The 22,843-nt window shown below is 37.3% G+C and overlaps 1 protein-coding gene across 6 annotated transcripts in view; it reads right to left on the bottom strand.

The window, feature by feature from the left end:
• The window catches only part of OMA1 (OMA1 zinc metallopeptidase), an 81,624-nt gene that overhangs the window by 13,964 nt on the left and 44,817 nt on the right, over positions 1–22,843 (bottom strand). For 5 of the 6 annotated variants that reach the window (XM_027108382.1, XM_027108381.1, XM_027108383.1 and 2 more), the window contains one exon: positions 13,038–13,187. In XM_027108382.1, coding sequence (XP_026964183.1) covers positions 13,038–13,187 — 150 coding nt within the window. Of the gene's footprint in view, positions 1–4,402; positions 4,503–13,037; positions 13,188–22,843 lie in introns of those variants that run through there. The other variant, XM_027108385.1, reaches the window with a different exon arrangement.

Here is a 22,843-nt window from a genome sequence, read left to right as displayed (position 1 = left end):
TGAAAAAAAAAAAAAAGGTCATGAAGAACCTAGGGGTAAGACGGGAATAAAGACACGTCTGCGTTTTTATTCCTGTCCTGCCCCTATGTTCTTCAGAACCCTTTTTTTCTTTTAGATTCCATATATATGTGTTAGCATACGGTATTTGTTTTTCTCTTTCTGACTTACTTCACTCTGTATGACAGACTCTAGGTCCATCCACCTCACTACAAATAACTCAATTTCGTTTCTTTTTATGGCTGAGTAATATTCCACTGCATATATGTACCACATCTTCTTTATCCATTCATCTGTCGATGGACACCTAGGTTGCTTCCATGTCCTAGTTATTGTAAATAGAGCTGCAATGAACATTGTGGTACATGACTCTTTTTGACTTATGGTTTTCTCAGGGTATATGCCCAGTAGTGGGATTGCTGGGTCGTATGGCAGTTCTATTTTTAGTTTTTTAAGGAACCTCCATACTGTTCTCCATAGTGGCTGTATTAATTTACACTCCCACCAACAGTGCAAGAGGATTCGCTTTTCTCCACACCGTCTCCAGCATTTGTTTGTAGATTTTTTGATGATGGCCATTCTGACCGGTGTGAGGTGATACCTCATTGTGGTTTTGATTTGCATTTCTCTAATGATTAGTGATGTTGAGCATCCTTTCATGTGTTTGTTGGCACTCTGTGTATCTTCTTTGGAGAAATGTCTATTTAGGTCTTCTGCCCATTTTTGGATTGGGTTGTTTGTTTTCTTGTTATTGAGCTGCATGAACTCCTTGTATATTTGGGAGATGAATCCTTTGTCAGTTACTTCATTTGCAAATATTTTCTCCCATTCTGAGGGTTGCCTTTTTGTCTTGTTTATGGTTCCCTTTGCTGTGCAAAAGCTTTGAAGTTTCATTAGGTCCCATTTGTTTATTTTTGTTTTTATTTCCATTTCTCTAGGAGGTGGGTCAAAAAGGATCTTGCTGTGATTTATGTCATAGAGTGTTCTGCCTATGTTTTCCTCTAAGAGTTTGATAGTTTCTGGCCTTACATTTAGGTCTTTAATCCATTTTGAGTTTATTCTTGTGTAAGGTGTTAGGGAGTGTCCTAATTTCATTCTTTTACATGTCACTGTCCAGTTTTCCCAGCAGCACTCATTGCAGAGGCTGTCTTTTCTCCATTGTCTTTCTTGCTTCCTTTATCAAAGATAAGGTGACCATATGTTCATGGGTTTATCTCTGGGCTTTCTATCCTGTTCCATTGATCTATATTTCTGTTTTTGTGCTAGTATCATACTGTCTTGATCACTGTAGCTCTGTAGTATGGTCTGAAGTCAGGGAGCCTGATTCCTCCAGCTCTGTTTTTCCCAACCCCATTTCAAACAGCTATTCCAGCACCATGATCACCTCTGCTCACACATTACCTATCTTCTATGGAATGTACTGTGTCCTCCCCAAATTCATATGTTGAAGCTCTAATTCCCAATGTGATAGTATTTATAGAGATGGGGCCTTTGGGAGGTAATGTTTAGATGAGGTCATGAGGGTGTGGCCCTCATGATGGAATAGTGCCCTTATAAAAAGAAAAGACACTACTGCAATCACTGTCTCCACCAAGTGGGACATAGGGAGAAGGCAGCTAGCTGTCTGAAAGCCAGGAAGAGAGACGTCACCAGAAACCGAACCGGCCATAACCTTATTATTGGACTTCCAGCCCTCAGAATTGAGAAAAAGTGAATTTCTGTTGCTTAAGCCAGAGCCCTGACCTTGTACTTCTAGCCTTCAAGCCTGTGAAGAAATGAATTTCTGTTGCTTAAGCTACCCAGTCTATGGTATTTTGTGATGGCAGCCCAAGATAATACACTATTCCTCCTCCTTTATTTTCCTCCCTAACACTTATTACTGACTAACATACAATATATTGGTGATTTATTCTGTACAGTACTAGTTTATTCTATTCACTGTCTGTCACCCTTTACTACAGAATAAGCTTCCTTAAGGCAGGGTTTTTTGTCTATTTTGTCACTGAACCTACAATTTCTACAATCTGGCACATAACAAGTAATCAATAAATATTCGTTGAATGCACAAAATACAGATTTAAAACATCTTAAATGTTGATATGGTACGGTAAGAAATAATATACTTCTGTGATGATATTCAAGGAAAACATTAAAAAAATAAAAATATGCAATGTTTAATAAGTTAAATTTAAAAAAAAATCAAAGTTACCAAGATTTGTATTCTCAGAGGACCAAAGAATCTTTCCTAATTTTCTTGATCTTTTCTCCTCCTATGGACCTCATCTACTACAGGCTCTGTCTTCCTCTTACCAATTAAATGTGGAATCCACCTAATACTGCTAACTGTCTAGGATTATTTTCTTTGCTTATTTCCTAAGTGAACTCGCTCTCACTGCTTCAACTATCACCTTTTTTTGGTGACTTTGAAATCCTCATCTCTGGCCTAGACACCTCTGTACTATGGTGCTAGATTCCCAACTGCCTTAGAGGTATACATTACTTCAGGCATACTGTCAGGAATGTCAAAGGACATGAGCTTTAGGTAGAATATAACATTGTCCTCACTTAAGTAGGAGAAAACCTTAAATAAAATCTAACCCAAAATAGGAAGTCTTTAGTAGTATACAGACTCACATAATTCTATATATTGCCTGAGGAATCACTTTCTTCCATTACAGAAATTAGACCTATGATAGTAGGGAATTCCAATCTCTGAATTATGACTATGTGTTCTAATTAACAATATACTCACGCCTTAACTATCAGTTTCACTTCAACCACTGAATTATTCCCAATATTGTAGTAGAGCTTTATTACTTTCAAATTGAATTTTATCACTTGGGGGGAAAATACAAGAAATTATATGAGTTTTTCAAATTAAGTTTCTGAACTAGCATAGTTTATTTTTAGAAGAAAAATATCTCTCAGTTTTTTTCTTTGCCTTTGGCTTCCAAATAACATATCAGTTTCTCCAACCATTTTTCTTCATACTCACTAATCAATTCATTATTATTTTAAAGACTTTTCAAAGCACATTTATTACTTCTTTAAAGATCCTTAGTTATCTGATAATGAAATGAAAACCTGGAATTTAGGACAGGCATCAGATAAAAGTTGGGTAGAACTTATTATCCATTTTAAGCGAACCATATATTTTTAGAATTTCACTAAGCAAACATAAAAAAGAAAGGAAATTCTAAGAGAAAACCATGTGGTTATTACGGCTTTAGAGATAGGTTAAGCCTCCCAGGGTAGTATGAGGTCCCTGGGTGTTGGATGGCACTAAGAAGACTCTCAGAGTCAGTGCTCTTCAATGCAAACCAGTTACTAATGAAACATGTATTGTCCCAGTCCTATGTTGTCTTTTAAGACTAATAATTACTACACATTATATCAAGTAAATTTCACTGCTGTTTCTTTCTCACATATTTTTTCTTCAAATTAAGAGTATAAATGAAATATATTTAGGATAGGTCTCAAGAAGATATGTCTGGCTGTCCCCAGTGTTCATTAAAGGCACAAAGTATGCTCAAAGTATCAACAAATCTTGTCATCATTCCTTTCAAAATAAATCCAAAATCTGACCACTTCTCTCCCTCTCTTCTGCCTCCATAATCTCTTACCAGGATTATTTCAAGAGCCTATTAAATAGTCTTCCTGATCCCATCCTTGCCCCACTACAGCCCACACAGGAGCTCCAGCTATCACTATAAAACACTTGATTCAGATCAAGTCCCTCCTCTGCTCAAAACCCTCTCTTAGTTTCCCATATCACTTGAAATAAGAGTCAAGTTCTTACAATGGTTTAGACGACCCTTTACTGCCTGGTCCCCATACACCTCAATCATTCTCCCCTCCCTTATTACATTCAGCCCCAATGTCTTCCTTGTTATTCCCTGAACACACCAAGCATACTTTCACTTCAGGTCCTGTGATTTGCTGCTTCCTCAGCCTAAAAGATTCTCCTTCCACATACCCACAGGACTTGCTCCCCTGCTTCTTTCCAGATTCTGCTTAGTGAGGTCTTCCTTGACAAACGAACAATGACTAGTACACATTCTCTGCTTCCCAGCCTTCTCTCCTATCTTTAACCTGCTTTGTTTTTCTGCAATGTGCTTATCGCTGCTTGACATACTGTATGTATGTCTGTTTGCTTGTTTATTGTTTGCATTACCTAACTAGAAAGTTAGCTCCAAGAAAACAGAGACTGTTTTGCTCCTTGCTCATTCCCCAGCAACAGAACACAGAATGGTAGATTAGCAATGAACATGAATAAATATTCATGAATGAATTAATGCACCTTATGGTAATTTCTTATCCCTAATGAGATGCAGGCTATTCTTCCTTCAAAATGTATACCACTGTATTTCTACTTTTCTTAAGATAATTAATATTCTTTAATATATTAAGAATCATTTTGTACTTACCTTAGCATCTGCAAATATCAAGACCACGTATTATTTCTTTTGTATCTTTCCTATAATAGGTAGTCAATGTTTGTTCATCTGAATTTGAAGACATATTTAAAGATAGTTTTATAATACATCTGTATCTGTTGTGTTATCCTTTAGCAAATAAGCCCAAAACCAATTCTTAAATTGGTAAAGAATATTCTGCTTTTATAACCAACCAGCAAATTTAATGCCAGTGAGACAGAAGGGAGCATGTAGCCTGGCTTAAAGATGTCTGACATTCATTTTGTACCTATGTGGAAAGCACAGAAAACATTCCAACTGATGTTAAATCAAAAGGTTTTTAGAAGATAGTGAATACTAGTTGGGAGAAAGCTGCTTCAGCTTGATACACTAATGAATTCTACAAAAATAAAAGAGAAAAAGAAGGGCACATGGCACACGCTTGATTCTATCTTAAAAGAAATAACCAGAAAGCAAACTAATAATGAAGGATTTTTTTTTTCCCTAAGAAAACAAATTCCAGTGTCACTACTGGAATTAAGACCCAGTTGACCCAAAATTTTTGTACAACTCATTAACTGGTGTGTTTAATGATAAGCTTAAATCACTAAGAAAAGATTATGATCAGTATGATGAAAAATACACCTTGAGTTTTAGACTTTCACCAAATTTTTTAAAATTAAAAAGTATGAACCTAAAAAGAGTAAAGCTTCACCATCAAGAAAAGTCAACTAGGGGAGAGGGGGAAGATGGCGGAAGAGTAAGACACGGAGATCACCTGCCTCCCCACAGATACACCAGAAATACATCTACACGTGGAACAACTCCTACAGAACACCTACTGAACGCCGGCAGAAGACCTCAGACCTCCCAAAAGGCAAGAAACCCCCCACGTACCTGGGTAGGGCAAAAGGAAAAAGAATAAACAGAGACAAAAGGATAGGGACGGGACCTGCACCAGTGGGAGGGAGTTGTGAAGGAGGAAAGGTTTCCACACACTAGGAAGCCCCTTCGCGGGCGAAGATTGCTGGTGGCAGAGGGGGAAGCTTCAGAGCCGCGGCGGAGAGCACAGCAACAGGGGTGCTGGGGGCAAAGCGGAGAGATTCCCGCACAGAGGATCGGTGCCGACCGGCATTCACCAGACCAAGAGGCTTGTCTGCTCACCTGTCGGGGCGGGCGGGGCTGGGAGCTGAGGATCGGGCTTCGGTCGGAGCGCAGGGAGAGGACTGGGGTTGGCGGCAAGAACACAGCCTGCAGGGGGTTAGTGCACCACGGCTAGCCGGGAGGGAGTCCGGGGAAAAGTCTGGACCTGCCGAAAAGGCAAGAGACTTTTTCTTCCCTCTTTGTTTCCTGGTGTGAGAGGAGAGGGGATTAAAAGCGCTGCTTAAAGGAGCTCCAGAGACGGGCGCGAGCCGCGGCTAAAAGCGCACACCTCAGAGACGGGCATGAGACGCTAAGGCTGCTGCTGCCGCCACCAAGAAGCCTGTGTGCGAGCACAGGTCACTATCCACCCCTCCCCTCCCGGGAGCCTGTTCAGCCCGCCACTGCCAGGGTCCCGTGATCCAGGGACAAGTTCCCCGGGAGAACGCACAGCGCGCCTCCGGCTGGTGCAACGTCATGCTGGCCTCTGCAGCCACAGGCTCGCCCTGCATCCATACCCCTCCCTCCCCCCAGCCTGAGCGAGCCAGAGCCCCCATATAGGCTGCTCCTTTAACGCCCTCCTGTCTGAGCGAAGAACAGACGCCCTCCGGCGACCTACATGCAGAGGCGGGGCCAAATCCAAAGCTGAACCCCGGGAGCTGTGAGAACAAAGAAGAGAAAGGGAAATCTCTCCCAGCAGCCTCAGGAGCAGCGGATTAAATCGCCACAATCAAGTTGATGTACCCTGCATCGGTGGAATACATGAATAGACAACGAATCATCCCAAACTGAGGAGGTGAGGTGGACTTTGAGAGCAAGATATATTATTTTTTCCCCTTTTCCTCTTTTTGTGAGTGTGTATGTGTATGCTTCTGTGTGAGATTTTGTCTGTAGAGCTTTGCTTTCACCATCTGTCCTAGAGTTCTGTCCGTCCACTTTTTTTGTTTCTTTTTCTTTTTTTCTTAAAAAAATTTTTTTTCTTAATAATTATTTTTTATTTTAATAACCTTCTTTTATTTTATTTTATCCTTTCTTTCTTCCGTCCTTTCTTTCTTTCTTTCTTTCTTTTTCTTTCTTTCTCTCTTTCTTCCTTCCTTCCTTTTTCTTTCTTCCCTCCTTCCTTTTTCTTTCTTCTTTCTTTCTTCCTTTCTTCCTTCCTTCCTCCCTCCTTTCTTTCCTCCTTCCTTCCTTCCTCTTTCTTTCTTTCTTTCTTTCTTTCTTCCTTCCTCTTTCTTTCTTTCTTTCTCTCTTCCTTCCTCCCTCCCTCCCTCCCTCTATCTCTTCCTTCCTCCCTTCCTCCCTCCCTTCCTTTCTTTCTTTCTTTCTTTCTTTTTCTTTCTTTCTTTCTTCCTTCCTTCCTTCCTTCCTTTCTTCTTTTTCTCCCTTTTCTTCTGAGCCATGTGGATGAATTGCTCTTGGTGCTGCAGCCAGGAGTCAGTGCTGTGCTTCTGAGGTGAGAGAGCCAACCTCAGGACACTGGTCCACAAGAGACCTCCCAGCTGCACATAATATCAAATGGTGAAAATCTCCCAGAGATCTCCATCTCAACACCAACACCCAGCTTCACTCAACGACCAGCAAGCTACAGTGCTGGACACCCTATTCCAAACAACTGGTAAGACAGGAACACAAACCCACCCATTAGCAGAGAGGCTGCCTAAAATCATAATAAGGCCACAGAAACCACAAAACACACCACCAGACGTGGACCTGCCCACCAGAAAGACAAGATTCAGCCTCATCCACCAGAACACAGGCACTAGTCCCCTCCACCAGGAAGCCTACACAACCCACTGAATCAACTTTAGCCACTGGGGACAGACACCAAAAACAACGGGAACTATGAACCTGCAGCCTGCAAAAAGGATTTTTGCAGTAAGATAAGAAAAATGAGAAGACAGAAAAACACACAGCAGATGAAGGAGCAAGATAAAAACCCAACAGACCTAACAAATGAAGAGGAAATAGGCAGTCTACATGAAAAAGAATTCAGAATAATGATAGTAAAGATGATCCAAAATCTTGGAAATAGAATAGACAAAATGCAAGAAACATTTAACAAGGACCTACAAGAACTAAAGAGGAAAGAAGCAATGATGAACAACACAATAAATGAAATTAAAAATACTCTAGAAGGGATCAATAGCAGAACAACTGAGGCAGAAGAACGGATAAGTGACCTGGAAGATAAAATACTGGAAATAACTACTGCAGAGCAGAATAAAGAAAAAAGAATGAAAAGAACTGAGGACAGTCTCAGAGACCTCTGGGACAACATAAAACTCACCAACATACAAGTTATAGGGGTCCCAGAAGAAGAAGAGAAAAAGAAAGGGACTGAGAAAATATTTGAAGAGATTACAGTTGAAAACTTCCCTAATATGGGAAAGGAAACAGTTACTCAAGTCCAGGAAGCACAGAGAGTCCCATACAGGATAAATCCAAGGAGAAACACACCAGGACACATATTAATCAAACTATCAAAAATTAAATACAAAGAAAACATACTAAAAGCAGCAAGGGAAAAACAACAAATAACACACAAGGGAATCCCCATAAGGTTAACAGCTGATCTTTCAGCAGAAACTCTGCAAGCCAGAAGGGACTGGCAGGACATATTTAAAGTGATGAGGAGAAAAACCTACACCCAAGATTACTCTACCCAGCAAGGATCTCATTCAGATTTGATGGAGAAATTAAAACCCTTACAGACAAACAAAAGCTGAGAGAGTTCAGCACCACCAAACCAGCTTTAAAACAAATGCTAAAGGAACTTCTCTAGGCAAGAAACACAAGAGAAGGAAAAGACCTACAATAACAAACCCAAAATAATTAAGAAAATGGGAATAGGAACATACATATCGATAATTACCTTAAATGTAAATGGATTAAATGCTCCCACCAAAAGACACAGATTGACTGAATGGATACAAAAACAAGACCCATATATATACAGTCTACAAGAGACCCACTTCAGACCTAGAGACACATACAGACTGAAAGTGAGGGGATGGAAAATGATATTCCATGCAAATGGAAATCAGAAGAAAGCTGGAGTAGCAGACAAAATAGACTTTAAAATAAAGACTATTTCAAGAGACAAAGAAGGACACTACATAATGATCAAGGGATCAATCCAAGAAGAAGATATAACAATTGTAAATATTTACACACCCAACGTAGGAGCACCTCAATACATAAGGCAAATACTAACAGCCATAAAAGGGGAAATCTACAGTAACAGATTCATAGTAGGGGACTTTAACACCCCACTTTCACCAATGGACTGATCATCCAAAATGAAAATAAATAAGAAAACACAAGCTTTAAATGATACATTAAACAAGATGGTCTTAATTGATATTTATAGGACATTCCATCCAAAAACAACAGAATACACATTTTTCTCAAGTGCTCATGGGACATTCTCCAGGATAGATCATATCTTGGGTCACAAATCAAGCCTTGGTAAATTTAAGAAAATTGAAATCGTATCAAGTATCTTTTCTGACCACAACACTATGAGACTAGATATCAATTACAGGAAAAGATCTGTAAAAAATACAAACACATGGAGGCTAAACAATATACTACTTAGTAACGAAGTGATCACTGTAGAAATCAAAGAGGAAATCAAAAAATACCTAGAAACAAACAAACAAACAAAAATACCTAGAAACAAATGAAAATGGAGACACGATGACCCAAAACCTATGGGATGCAGCAAAAGCAGTTTTAAGAAGGAAGTTTATAGCAATACAATCCTACCTTAAGAAACAGGAAATATCTCAAATAAACAACCTAACATTGCACCTAAAGCAATTAGAGAAAGAAGACCAAAAAAACCACCAAAGTTAGCAGAAGGAAAGAAATCATAAAGATCAGATCAGAAATAAATGAAAAAGAAATGAAGGAAACAATAGCAAAGATCAATCAAACTAAAAGCTGGTTCTTTGAGAAGATAAACAAAATTAACAATCCATTAGCCAGACTCATCAAGAAAAAAAAGGAGAAGACTCAAATCAATAGAATTAGAAATGAAAAAGGAGAAGTGACAACTTTCACTGCAGAAATACAAAAGATCATGAGAGATTACTACAAGCAACTCTATACCAATAAAAATGGACAACCTGGAAGAAATGGACAAATTCTTAGAAATGTACAACCTGCCAAGACTGAATCAGGAAGAAATAGAATATATGAACAGACCAATCACAAGTACTGAAATTGAGACTGTGATTAAAAATCTTCCAACAAACAAAAGCCCAGGACCAGATGGCTTCACAGGCGAATTCTATCAAACATTTAGAGAAGAGTTAACACCTATACTTCTCAAACTCTTCCAAAATATAGCAAGGGAGGAACATTCCCAAACTCATTCTACGAGGCCACCATCACCTTGATACCAAAACCAGACAAGGATGTCACAAAGAAAGAAAACTACAGGCCAATATCACTGATGAACGTAGATGCGAAAATCCTCAACAAAATACTTGCAAACAGAATCCAACAGCACATTAAAAGGATCATACACTATGATCAAGTGGGGATTATTCCAGGAATACAAGGATTCTTCAATATATGCAAATCAGTCAACGTGATACACCATATTAACAAATTGAAGGAGAAAAACCCTATGATCATCTCAATAGATGCAGAGAAACCTTTCGACAAAATTCAACACCTATTTATGATAAAAACCCTGCAGAAAGTAGGCAGGCCATGTATGACAAACCCACAGCCAACATCGTCCTCAATGGTGAAAAACTGAAACGATTTCCACTCAGATCAGGAACAAGACAAGGTTGCCCACTCTCACCACTCTTATTCAACATAGTTTTGGAAGTTTCAGCCACAGAAATCAGAGAAGAAAAAGAAATAAAAGGAATCCAAATCGGAAAAGAAGAAGTAAAGCTGTCACTGTTTGCAGATGACATGATACTATACATAGAGAATCCCAAAGATGCTACCAGAAAACTATTAGAGCTAATCAATGAATTTGGTAAAGTAGCAGGATACAAAATTAATGCACAGAGATCTCTGGCATTCCTATACACTAATGATAAAAAATCTGAAAATGAAATTAAGAAAACACTCCATTTACCATTGCAACAAAAAGAATAAAATATCTAGGAATAAACCTACCTAAGGAGACAAAAGACCTGTATGCAGAAAATTATAAGACACTGATGAAAGAAATTAAAGATGATACAAATAATGGAGAGATATACGATGTTCTTGGATTGGAAGAATCAACATTGTGAAAATGACTCTACTACCCAAAGCAATCTACAGATTTAATGCACTCCATATCAAACTACCACTGGCATTTTTCACAGAACTAGCACACAAAATTTCACAATTTGTATGGAAACACAAAAGACCCCGAATAGCCAAAGCAATCTTGAGAAAGAAACACGGAGCTGGAGGAATCAGGCTCCCTGACTTCAGACTCTACTACAAAGCTACAGTGATCAAGACAGTATGGTACTGGCACAAAAACAGAAATATAGATCAATGGAACAGGATAGAAAGCCCAGAGATAAACCCACGCACATATGGTCACCTTATCTTTGATAAAGGAGGCAAGAATATACAGTGGAGAAGACAGCCTCTTCAATAAGTGGTGCTGGGAAAACTGAACAGGTACATGTAAAAGTATGAGATTAGAACACTCCCTAACACCATACACAAAAATAAGCTCAAAATGGATTAAAGTTCTAAATGTAAGGCCAGAAACAATCAAACTCTTAGAGGAAAACATAGGCAGAACACTCTATGACATAAATCACAGCAAGATCCTTTTTGACCCACCTCCTAGAGAAACGGAAATAAAAATAAAAATAAACAAATGGGACCTAATGAAGCTCCAAAGCTTTTGCACAGCAAAGGAAACCATAAAGAAGACCAAAAGACAACCCTCAGAATGGGAGAAAATATTTGCAAATGAAGCAACTGACAAAGGATTAATCTCCAAAATTTACAAGCAGCTCATGCAGCTGAATAACAAAAAAACAAACAACCCAATCGAAAAATGGGCCGAAGACCTAAACAGACATTTCTCCAAAGAAGATATACAGATTGCCAACAAACACATGAAAGAATGCTCAACATCATTAATCATTAGAGAAATGCAATCAAAACTACAATGAGGTATCATCTCTTACCAGTCAGAAGGGCCATCATGAAAAAATCTGGAAACAATAAATGCTGGAGAGGGTGTGGAGAAAAGGGAACCCTCCTGCACTACTGTTGGGAATGTAAATTGATACAGCCACTATGGAAATCAGTATGGAGGTTCCTTAAAAAACTACAAATAGAACTACCATGTGACCCAGCAATCCCACTACTGGGCATATATCCTGAGAAAATCATAATTCAAAAAGAGTCATAAACCAAAATGTTCATTGCAGCTCTATTTACAATAGCCAGGAGGTGGAAGCAACCTAAGTGTCCATCATAGGATGAATGGATAAAGAAGATGTGGCACATATATATAATGGAATATTACTCAGAGAAACGAAATTGAGTTGTTTGTAGTGAGGTGGATGGACCTAGAGTCTGTCATACAGAGTGAAGTAAGTCAGAAAGAGAAAAACAAATACTGTATGCTAACACATATATATGGAATCTAAGGGAAAAAAAAAATTGTCATGAAGAACCTAGGGGTAAGATGGGAATAAAGACACAGACCTACTAGAGAATGGACTTGAGGATATAGGGAGGGGGAAGGGTAAGCTGTGACAAAGTGAGAGAGTGGCATGGACATATATACACTACCAAACATAAGGTAGATAGCTAGTGGGAAGCAGCCGCATAGCACAGGGAGATCAGCTCGGTGCTTTGTGACCGCCTGGAGGGGTGGGATAGGGAGGGTGGGAGGGAGGGAGACGCAAGAGGGAAGAGATATGGGAACATATGTATACGTATAACTGTTTCACTTTGTTATAAAGCAGAAACTAGGGCTTCCCTGGTGGCGCAGCAGTTGAGAGTCCGCCTGCTGGAAGTCGTGTCCCGGTCTGGGAAGATCACACATGCTGCGGAGCGGCTGGGCCCATGAGCCATGGCTGCTGAGCCTGCATGTCCGGAGCCTGTGCTCCGCAACGGGAGAGGCCGCAACAGTGAGAGGCCCGTGTACCGCAAAAAAAAAAAAAAAAAAAAGCAGAAACTAACACACCATTGTAAAGGAATATACTCCAATAAAGATGTAAAAAAAAAAAGAAAAGAAAAGTCAACTATACACACCAATTTATTCACTAAGACTTGCAGACTAGCAGGATTTTACTTTTCAGTCAAATCCTTTGAAAACTGATGGTAATCAAAATAGGTGATTATTTATTCTATGTTTTTAGCAGAATTAGCAGAAAGCAAACTAATACAAAGGATTTCTTTTCTAGTGCTCTTTTTCTAAGCACAAAGAAGTAAACTATTAAAAATAAATGATACAATAAAAATAATGTCTTGCCTTACGCAGTGTTAGCTTACCTGAGGTATGAGTCTATCCAAGTGCTCAGCTCGATTTCCATGAGAAGGGTGTGTAGATAACCATTCTGGCAACTTGGGAAGACCATGGAGGCTTTCTGCAAATTCCATCTGTTGCCAAAACACTGAACTGGCTCTGACGTCCACACAAGCCTAAAATCAAAATTAATAAAAGCACAAAGTAAGTTTTGTTATGAGGACATTATTTTAAATTTACCTTTATGTCATTACATGTTTTAAAATTAAAAATATTTTCCATTATCATTTTAATAAAAGTAGAATATGCTCATTGCTTTAAAAAAAACTCAAAAAAAAACTTCATATAAAGATTTTGAAATCTAATCTGCTACTAAACTGTACTAAAGAAACTTTACTCTTCATCTATACCACTAGAATAATTAGGAAAAGACCTCAAATAAATATAAAGAAAGACAGTTTTGCCCATTTTTGAATCAGGATTTTGTTGTTGTTGAGTTTTAGAAGTTCTTTATATATTCAGATATTAATCCCTTATCAGATATATGATTTGCAAATATTTCCTCCCATTCTGTGAGTTGTCTCTTTTTACTCTGTGGATGGTGTCTTTTGATGCAAATTTTTTTCTTTTTTCATGAAGTCCAATTTGTCCATTTTTTCTTCGGTCAACTGCACCTTAGGAGTCACAGCTAAGAAATCATTACCAAAACCAATGTTGTGAAGCTTCTGCCCTATGCTTTTCTATAACAGCCTTATTGTTTTGGGTCTTACACTCAGGTCCTTAAAAAATTTTGAGTTATTTTCTGTATATGGTGTTATGTAAGGGTCCATATTCTCTCTTTCGTATGTGGATATCCTGCTTTCCCAAGCACTATTTCCTGAAAAGATTGTCCTTTACCCATTTTCCACCCTCGACAAAAAAATGATTTGACCATATGTGTGAGGGTTTATTTCTGGGCTACCTATTCTATTCTATTAGTCTATATGCCTTTCATGCTAATACCACATTGTTTTGATTACTACAAATTTGTAGTTAGTTTTGAAATCAGGACGTGTGAGCCTTCTAAGTTTTGTTCTTTGAAAAAGATTGTTTTGGCTATTCAGGTCCCTTAAGATTGCATATGAACTTTAGGATGGGTTTTGCTATTTCTGCAAAAAAGAAGTCATTGGAATTTTGATAGGGATTACATTGAATTTGTAGATTGTTTTGGGTACTGACATTTTAACAATATTAAGTTTACAATCCATAAACACAGGATGTTTTTCCATTCATTTATGTCTTCTGTAAGTTGTTTCAGAAATGTTTTGTAGTTTTCACCATACGAGCCTGTCACCTCCTTGGTTAATTCCCAAGTCTTTTATTCTTGTGGACGCTACTGTAAATGGAATTATTTTTGTTGTTTCCTTTTCAGATTGTTCACTGTTCATGTATAGAAATACAACTGATTTTTGTGTGCTGACTTTATATTCCGCTACTTTGCTAAATTTGTTTATTAGTTTAAACAACTTTTTTGGTAGAGTCTTTAGGATTTTCTACATACATGATCATATCATCTCCAAAGAGAGATAATTTTACTTCTTCTTTTAAAATTTGGATGCTTTTTATTTCTTTTTCTTGCTGACTAGAAACTTCCAGTACTTTGTTGAATAGAAGTGAAAGTGCACATCCTTGCCTTGTTCACTATCTTAAAGGAAAAGCTTTCAGTCTTTGTTGCTGTGGGCTTTTCATATATGGTTTTTATTGCAGTGATGGAGTTTTCTTCTTACCTCTATTTTGTTGCATGTTCCTTACCATGAAAGGGTGTTGAATTTTGCCAAATGCTTTTTCTGTATCAATTAAGATAATCATGTGGCTTTCTTCCTTCATTTTGTTGATACAGCATATCACCTTAATTTTTATATGTTGAACCATTCTTGCATTCCAGGGATAAATCTCATTTGGCCATGGTGTATAATCCTTTCAATAGGCTGCTGAATTATATTTGCTAGTATTCTGTTGAGAGTTTTTACATCAATGTTCTTAAGGGATATTGGTCAGTAGCTTTCTTTTCTTGTAGTGTCTTTGTCTGGATCTGGTATTAGAATTATACTGGTTTCACAGAATGAGTTAGGAAGTGTTCCCTCCTCTTCAGTCTTATGGGAAAGTTTGAGAAGGACTGGTATTAATTCTTCTTTAAATGCTTGGTGGAATTCACCGGTGATGCTGTCAGATCCAGGACTTTGCTCTGCTGGAAGATTTTGATTACTGATTCTCAATCTAATTACTAGTCACCCTTACTACTGCTTTTACTGTGTCCTATAACTTTTGGTATATTATGTTTTCATTTTCATTCATCTCTAGTATTTATTAACTTCCCTTGGGATTTCTTCTTTGAATTCATTGGTTGTTTAAAAGTATATTGTTTAGTGGAGGCTAAATAATATGCTACTAAACGACCAATGGATCACTGAAGAAATCAAAGAGGAAATAAAAAAATACCTGGAGACAAATGAAAATGAAAACACGATGATCCAAAACCTATGGGACACAGCAAAAGCAGCTCTAAAAGGGAAGTTTATAGTGATACACTCTTACCTCAGGAAACAAGAAAAGTCTCAAATAAACAACCTAACCTTACACCTAAAGAAACTAGAGAAAGAAGAATAAACAAAACTCAAAGTTAATGGAAAACTGATGAATTCATAAAAGTGCTAACAAAAGATCAAGATAAAAAAAATTAATTACATGGGATTGAGTGAACTGATGAGGATGATTATAATTTTTGTGACTTTCTGTTTGGAAAAAAAAAAAGACTGCCAAACGTTAAATAAATAAATAAATTTGAATTCTTAAAAAAAAAAAAAAAACCCCAAAGTTAGTAGAAGGGAAGAAATCAGAGCAGAAATAAATAAAATAGAGACTAAAAATAAAACATAGAAAAGATCAATGAAACTAAGAACTGGTTCTTTGAAAAGATAAAATTGATAAACCTTTAGCCAGACTCATCAAGAAAAAAAGGGAGAGGACTGAAATCAATAAAATTACAAATGAAAAAGGAGAAATTTACAACTGACACCGCAGAAATACAAGGGATCATAAGAGACTAGTACAAGCAACTATATGCCAATAAAATGCACAACCTGGAAGAAATGAACAAATTCTTGGAAAGGTACAACTTTCCAAGACTGAACCAGGAAGAATTAGAAAATATAAACAGACCAATCACAAGTAATGAAATTGAAACTGTAATTAAAGATCTTCCAACAAACAAAAGTGCAGGACCAGATGGCTTCACAGGTGAATTCTATCAAACATTCACAGAAGAGCTAACACCTATCCTTCTCAAATTCTTCCAAAAAATTGCAGAGGGAGGAGCACTCCTAAGCTCATTCTACAAGGCCACCACACCCTGATACCAAAACCAAAGATATCAAAAAGAAAGAAAATTACAGATGAATATCACTGATGAACATAGACACAAAAATCCTCAACAGAATACTAGCAAACTGAACCCAACAATACATTAAAAGTATCATACACCATGATCAAGTGGGATTTATCCCAGGGATGCAAGGATTTTTCAATATCCACACATCAGTCAATGTGATACACCACATCAACAAATTGTGGAGAATAAAAACTATATGATCGCAACAGACACATGAAAGAATGCTCAACATCATTAATCATTAGAGAAATGCAAATCAAAACTACAATGAGATACCATCTCACACTGTTCAGAATGGCCATCATCAAAAAATCTACAAATAATAAATGCTGGAGACGGTGTGGAGAAAAGGGAACCCTCTTGCACTGTTGGTGGGAATGTAAATTAATACAGCCACTATGGAGAACAGTATGGAGGTTCCTTAAAAAACTAAAAATAGAACTACCATACGACCCAGCAATCCCACTACTGGGCATATACCCTGAGAAAACCATAATTCAAAAAGAGTCATGTACCAAAATGTTCATTGCAGCTCTATTTACAACAGCCAGGACATGGAAGCAACCGAAGTGTCCATCAACAGATGAATGGATAAAGAAGATGTGGCACACATATATAATGGAATATTACTCAGCCATAAAAAGGAACGAAGTTGGGTCATTTGTAGAGACATGGATGGATCTAGACACTGTCATAGAGAGTGAAGTTAGTCAGAAAAACAAATATCGTGTATTAACGCATAATATATGTGGAACCTAGAAAAATGGTACAGATGAACCGGTTTGCAGGGCAGAAATAGAGACACAGATGTAGAGAACAAACGTATGGACACCAAGGCGGGAAAGCACGGGGGATAGAGGGGGGTGGGGGGATGAATTACGAGATTGGGATTGACATATATACATAAATATGTATAAAAGAGATAACTAATAAGAACCTGCTATATTAAAAATGAAATTAAAAAAAAAACAATAAGTGAAATAAACCAGTCACAGAAGGACAAATACTACACAATTCCACTTATATGAATGAGGTATTTAAAACAGTCAAACTCACAGAAGCAGAGGGTAGATGGTGGTTGCCAGGAGCTAGGGGTAAGGAGAAATGGGAAGTTGCTATTCAACAGGCATAAATTTTCAGTTATGCAAGATAAATGCTGTACAACATCATGGCTATAGTTAACAGTAATGTATTATATACTTAAAAATTTGTTAGGAGGGTAGAGCTCATGTTAAATGTTCTTACCACAATAAAAAAAGAAAAAGAAGTGATAATTATAGATCAAAATACAAATATTTTAAAAATAAATATTTAGCCCATCACAAGCATAACTCGCTTGCCTCAGTAAAAATTATGGTAAAGTAAGGAATTTGTGTTTATCAAGTGTCTGTAAGTACATAAAGATAGAAAGAATGAGACTTTCTAGACAACATTTCCTTTTTAAAAGAGAACTAGTAACGGCCACAGCTGTTCAAAGGAAACATAAAATATGTTTTAGTAAAATACATTGGTCCTGGAATACTTTTTGAGACATTATGCTGGGGTAATGGGAAGAGACTGGGTGTTAGAACCAGAAAGACTGGGTTCAAAATACCAGTTATTTATTTTATTTAAATAATAATCACTTACATGATACTATGTTACAGATATTAATTCATTATACTAACTCATTTAATCGTAACAACCTCATGCAGTAAATCCTATAATTATGCTCATTTTGTAGATCAAAGAAACCAAGGCCCACAGAGGTCAAATAATTTGCTAAGGTAACACAGCCAGTAAGTGACAGAGCTACAATTTGAACCCAAGGAGACCAATTCCAGAGTGTGTGAACTTGGGCCAATAATTTAGTCTGCAGGAGTCCCAAATTTATCTGTAAAAATGAAATTAAAGCCGTGGATCATTGGGATTAAATGTGGTAACTTTTGTAAAGTACCAAGCCCAGAATCTAGAACATAGTAGACACTATTTTTACTCTTCTTTTCCCCTGGTGAGCAACCACAGGCCTATGGTTATTGCAGGATCCTCAATACGATCATAAGTGATTATGTCATGAATTTACAACTAAAGAAGGATTTAGTTTATTTAGCCTATAATATCAATATGCAAGAATGTGCATTAGGGGATATATTAATTGACAAGTTGCTACTATTCAACTAAAAACTCATATTCATAAGAGTACAATAGTATAAGAGCTATTCTTATAATCTGAACACTTCCCAAGGTCAAAACAATATTAGAGAGAAATATATGATTCGACCTAGACCTAGTGCACCCTACCTGTAGCCAAAATTTTCATTAGAAGTACAAAGAAGAAAAGTGTCTCTGAATTGTGCTCTCTCTATTCACCTAGACTCTCCAACCAAACTCACGCCAGCCATGACCCTCTCCAAGAGGTAAATTCTGACACTAGCAGTTCTGAATTTTTTTTGGAATGGCATTAACACCCTACACTTGTCCCAGTCATTCTGGCATTCTCTCCTCTATTCCATGTAGACATGTGGTAAATAAAATAGCCATTTGAAATAATACTACAAAGGACTGTGGGAGAAGGGTAACTGGACTCCTAGATGTAGAAGAATACTCTGAGGCTATTTTAAAATTAGACTTAAAGGAACTAAAACAGATAGAGAAATGGTCATCTTAGGGGCAATACTGCAGATGGCCAAAATTGTTCCTAGCAGGTTAAAGTATGATAAAAAGTTCCATTTCAGAAATAGAAGGGGAAAACTTTACTATATGTGAGCCCTTTGACAAGTTACTTGCTTTCTCTATCCCACAGTTTCATACGTAAAAACGAACCTATACTTCACAGGGTTGCCATGAAGATTAAGAGTTAGCACATTTAAAACACTCAGAACATGTGCAGCAGATGAAGAAATGATAACTATTATCATTGTTGTCAAAATCATCATCACTGTTATCAGCACTACTGTCATCACTGTTATCAGCACTACTGTCATCACTGTCATCATCATCTACCAGGGAACTAGTTTATTTCAGTCTCTCACTTTAACAGGTTCATTTTCCCAATACTGCTGATAGATGACATTGCCTGGTAAAGCTCACTTTACTTAATAACCCACTTCTTGTCTAAACAATATTTTTCTAGTCAATAATTTAAAAAAGCTCTTTTCCAACTAAATGTGATATAGTCTTGGGATGGTTACAGCTAAACCATCCTCAATATATGCCAATCTCTCTTATTTAAAAAGAAAGAAAAAACTTTGACTTATCAAAACTATTTTATGTACCCTAACAAAGAGGAAAAATGAGACTGCCATTATTTTATAATTCATTTCATTTTAAAATTTTCTGCATCTTTTGATTTCCAACATGTCAGTTCATCATCAACATAATTTTAATAAATTTCATGTATTTATTTTTTTTCTCTATCCTGAAGTTTTATCATAAGATTCAATACTAGTGCTGAAATCACAGCAACTAAAAAAATTAAACACAAAAGCTTGTCTCATTTCTCTAGGTGGAACAATTAGGTTCAAAATGAGATGTAATGCATAATATTTGCATTATGAAAGTTTACTTCATAACACACCTAGTAAGTGAAATGTTCTCATTTATTATTTTTTCTTTCTTAAATGAATCACTGAAAAAGAACCTAAGATATTAACCCAAATAGAACACAAAGATAGTTTGCTATGAAGAAGGCTCAGATTACTAACCTGGAAAACTCGGAGACCTGAATTCTAGCCCTGGCTTTTGCTACTAACTAGCTGTATGTTATCAGACAAATCACTGCAACTCTTTGGAACCTAATTTCCTAATCTGTAAAAGGAGAAGGTGGATCAGATGATCTCCAATTTTCCTTCCTGCTCTAAAAGTCTGTGATTCTATAACCTATTATTTTACAGAAAATTTAGAATTTTGAATTTTCTCTTATTCCTATGATGAAAGTAGATTTTGCTTATTACCTATTTCTCTCACTAGATGGTGCTACCTGCATAGTTATTCAGGTTACTTGAAGAAATAACCCAGCTATGTATCTCAAGAGGGGCACTTACAAGCTTTTGGGGCTAGACTCCTCTCTCTGGAGAGCTCTCCAGGCCACCATAGTATATTTAATATCGCTGCCCCCTCCATGCCCATTAAATACCAGTAATCCTACCTCCCAGTCACTGTGACAATCAATAACAATCATATACAGTGCCCTAAGAGGCTGTTCTCTAGCGTAGGACCACTAAAACAAAATTAGTTTTTTTTCTCATCTTTAAGAAACAGATATTCAAAATTATAGTTTTCTGTGAAATCAAATAAACAAAAGTCATTTCTGTAAATGACTGTAAAGTGTCAAATTCTCTTTACAGTGACAAATGAATATACACACAACAAAATCAAATACTTCACGGGACACCTTTTTGTCAGCTGATAACTGGACAGCTAGCTGTTATTCTGCACTTGGGACACCTCAGTCTTACCAGTTTTTATAACTATATTTTTCATTCTGATTATTTATGTAATGATAAAATATCTCATAAATGAAAATTTAAAACTACAACTATAAAAATGTAAAGATACAAAATAAACTCACAGCCAACAGCAGAGCAGATATAGAGTATCTCTAGAGGAGGCAAGCTGTATATTTTGAAAGAGGCCTCAGAGTAACTTGATTTTAGTGAATTTTCCATATTGTTTAGCTCTTGGCCTTAAAATCTCATAAACCAGTGGGACAGCACATGACCAATAGATCCATCTCTCAGGAACAGTTCCCCTTAATCAAGCTCACAAGATTGACATAAAATAAGAATGCCAACTTACTAGTTTACAGCAGTAACTATAACTGCCCAAACTACAAGGGCACAGGGCATTTGTGTCCTCAAGTCAGCATGTTCTCTCCCTCGTAGGCATGGTACAAAGGAAGCCAGACTATAATCAGAAGGTTGCCTAATAAGGATAGAATTAGGAATAAGAGAATTATGTGATCTGAATATTAAATGGCAAGAAGTCAAAAGAGTCTGATGCACCAGTGTCCAAAAAGAGGACACAAGCCACAAATAAGAATCAAATTCAGGATGTTCAAATTAACCTTTGAGGTAAATGCGATCATTATTGCTATTTTTCAGAGTAGAAAATAGACTTGAAGAGGTTAAAGGATTTACCTACTCATGTCGAGGAGACAAGAGCTCAAACCACAGGTCTGACTCTGGAGTCCAAGGTCCCGACCGTCATGCTGGATTAGGTATAAAATCCTAAAATTGCTAACGAGAAGTCTCTACCTACTTTTCAGTTTTATCTCTTGACACTGGTGCTCTTGAATACTACCTACATTTTAGCCATACAGAATTTTCAACCCCTGTACTAGACCATCATTTCTGTTGCCTTTGAACATGCTGCCTGCCATGCCAAAAACACACCCGTCAACATCTTCACCAGGCTAATTACCACTTGTGTAACTATTGTGTATCCCTACATTGTAGTAAATGATAGGTACACACTAAATATGTTGATCTAATAAATGAAAATTAACCCAATAGGTCAGAGAAAAGCTATGTACATCACTTAAAGAGAGTGACATCTGGGCCTCAAAGATCTGTCTTCTACTTGCTTGTATTAACAAATAGGAAAGAGAATGTGCCAGTCAGAAGTAGGAGGTTATTCAGCCCAGAAACTGAAGAATCTGGTGGAAATGCTGGCCAATGACCATCTAAGTCTTACCTTGAGAAAGTGAGCATCCTAGCTCACTGAACCTGCCTCTTATTTGTGGCATGGGGGAGAACAGAATGCAGGTGAGTATGATTGGAGTCAATGAAAGCTATAAGGAGGTTGTGCAGATGCTGACAGCGGAAATGGAAACATAGTAAGATACACTTTATAGAGAGAACAACCAGGACTTGGTGAAAGATTACATGCAAATGATAAAGAAGAGGGAAGTCCTAAGGAGGACTCCAGATTTTTTCCAAAAGCAACTGAATAGAAGGTGGTATAATCTGGGGGAAAGGAAGACTAGAAGAGAAATAGGTGTGAGGAGAAATCAAGGATTTAACATTGAATATATCAGGTTTGAAATACTTGTGAAATAGAAAGAGGAAGTAACAGCAGACATTTGAATATAAATAATTAGAAGATTCACGCTCTTAGGACCTTAACTGTATTAACTCTGTGATCTAGGTCCTATTATTGTTCCTTTCATACTGATAAGGAAAACTGAAGTACAGAAGGGGAAGATAACTTGCCCAAGATCACAGAGCTAGTACTGTCTCTGGCAAAGCAGACTCTCAAGCTTAGGAATTCTGGCCCCAGAGCTCACTCATTATCGCTAGGCTATTATATTGCTTCCACGGCAGCTGACCAACAGCCCCACACCGCAAGAACTCCAGAACGGTTCAGCACTTGGCATCCAGGAGAGAAGGGTTGACATAAAAAGACTCAAGTAGAGAATTAAGTAAA

Source organism: Aethalodelphis obliquidens, unplaced genomic scaffold (genome assembly GCF_003676395.1).
Source record: "Aethalodelphis obliquidens isolate GAN/ISIS:26980383/991018 unplaced genomic scaffold, ASM367639v1 scaffold9, whole genome shotgun sequence".
Classification (NCBI taxonomy): Eukaryota; Metazoa; Chordata; class Mammalia; order Artiodactyla; family Delphinidae; genus Aethalodelphis; species Aethalodelphis obliquidens.
This window is presented reverse-complemented; position numbering and strand designations above follow the sequence as displayed.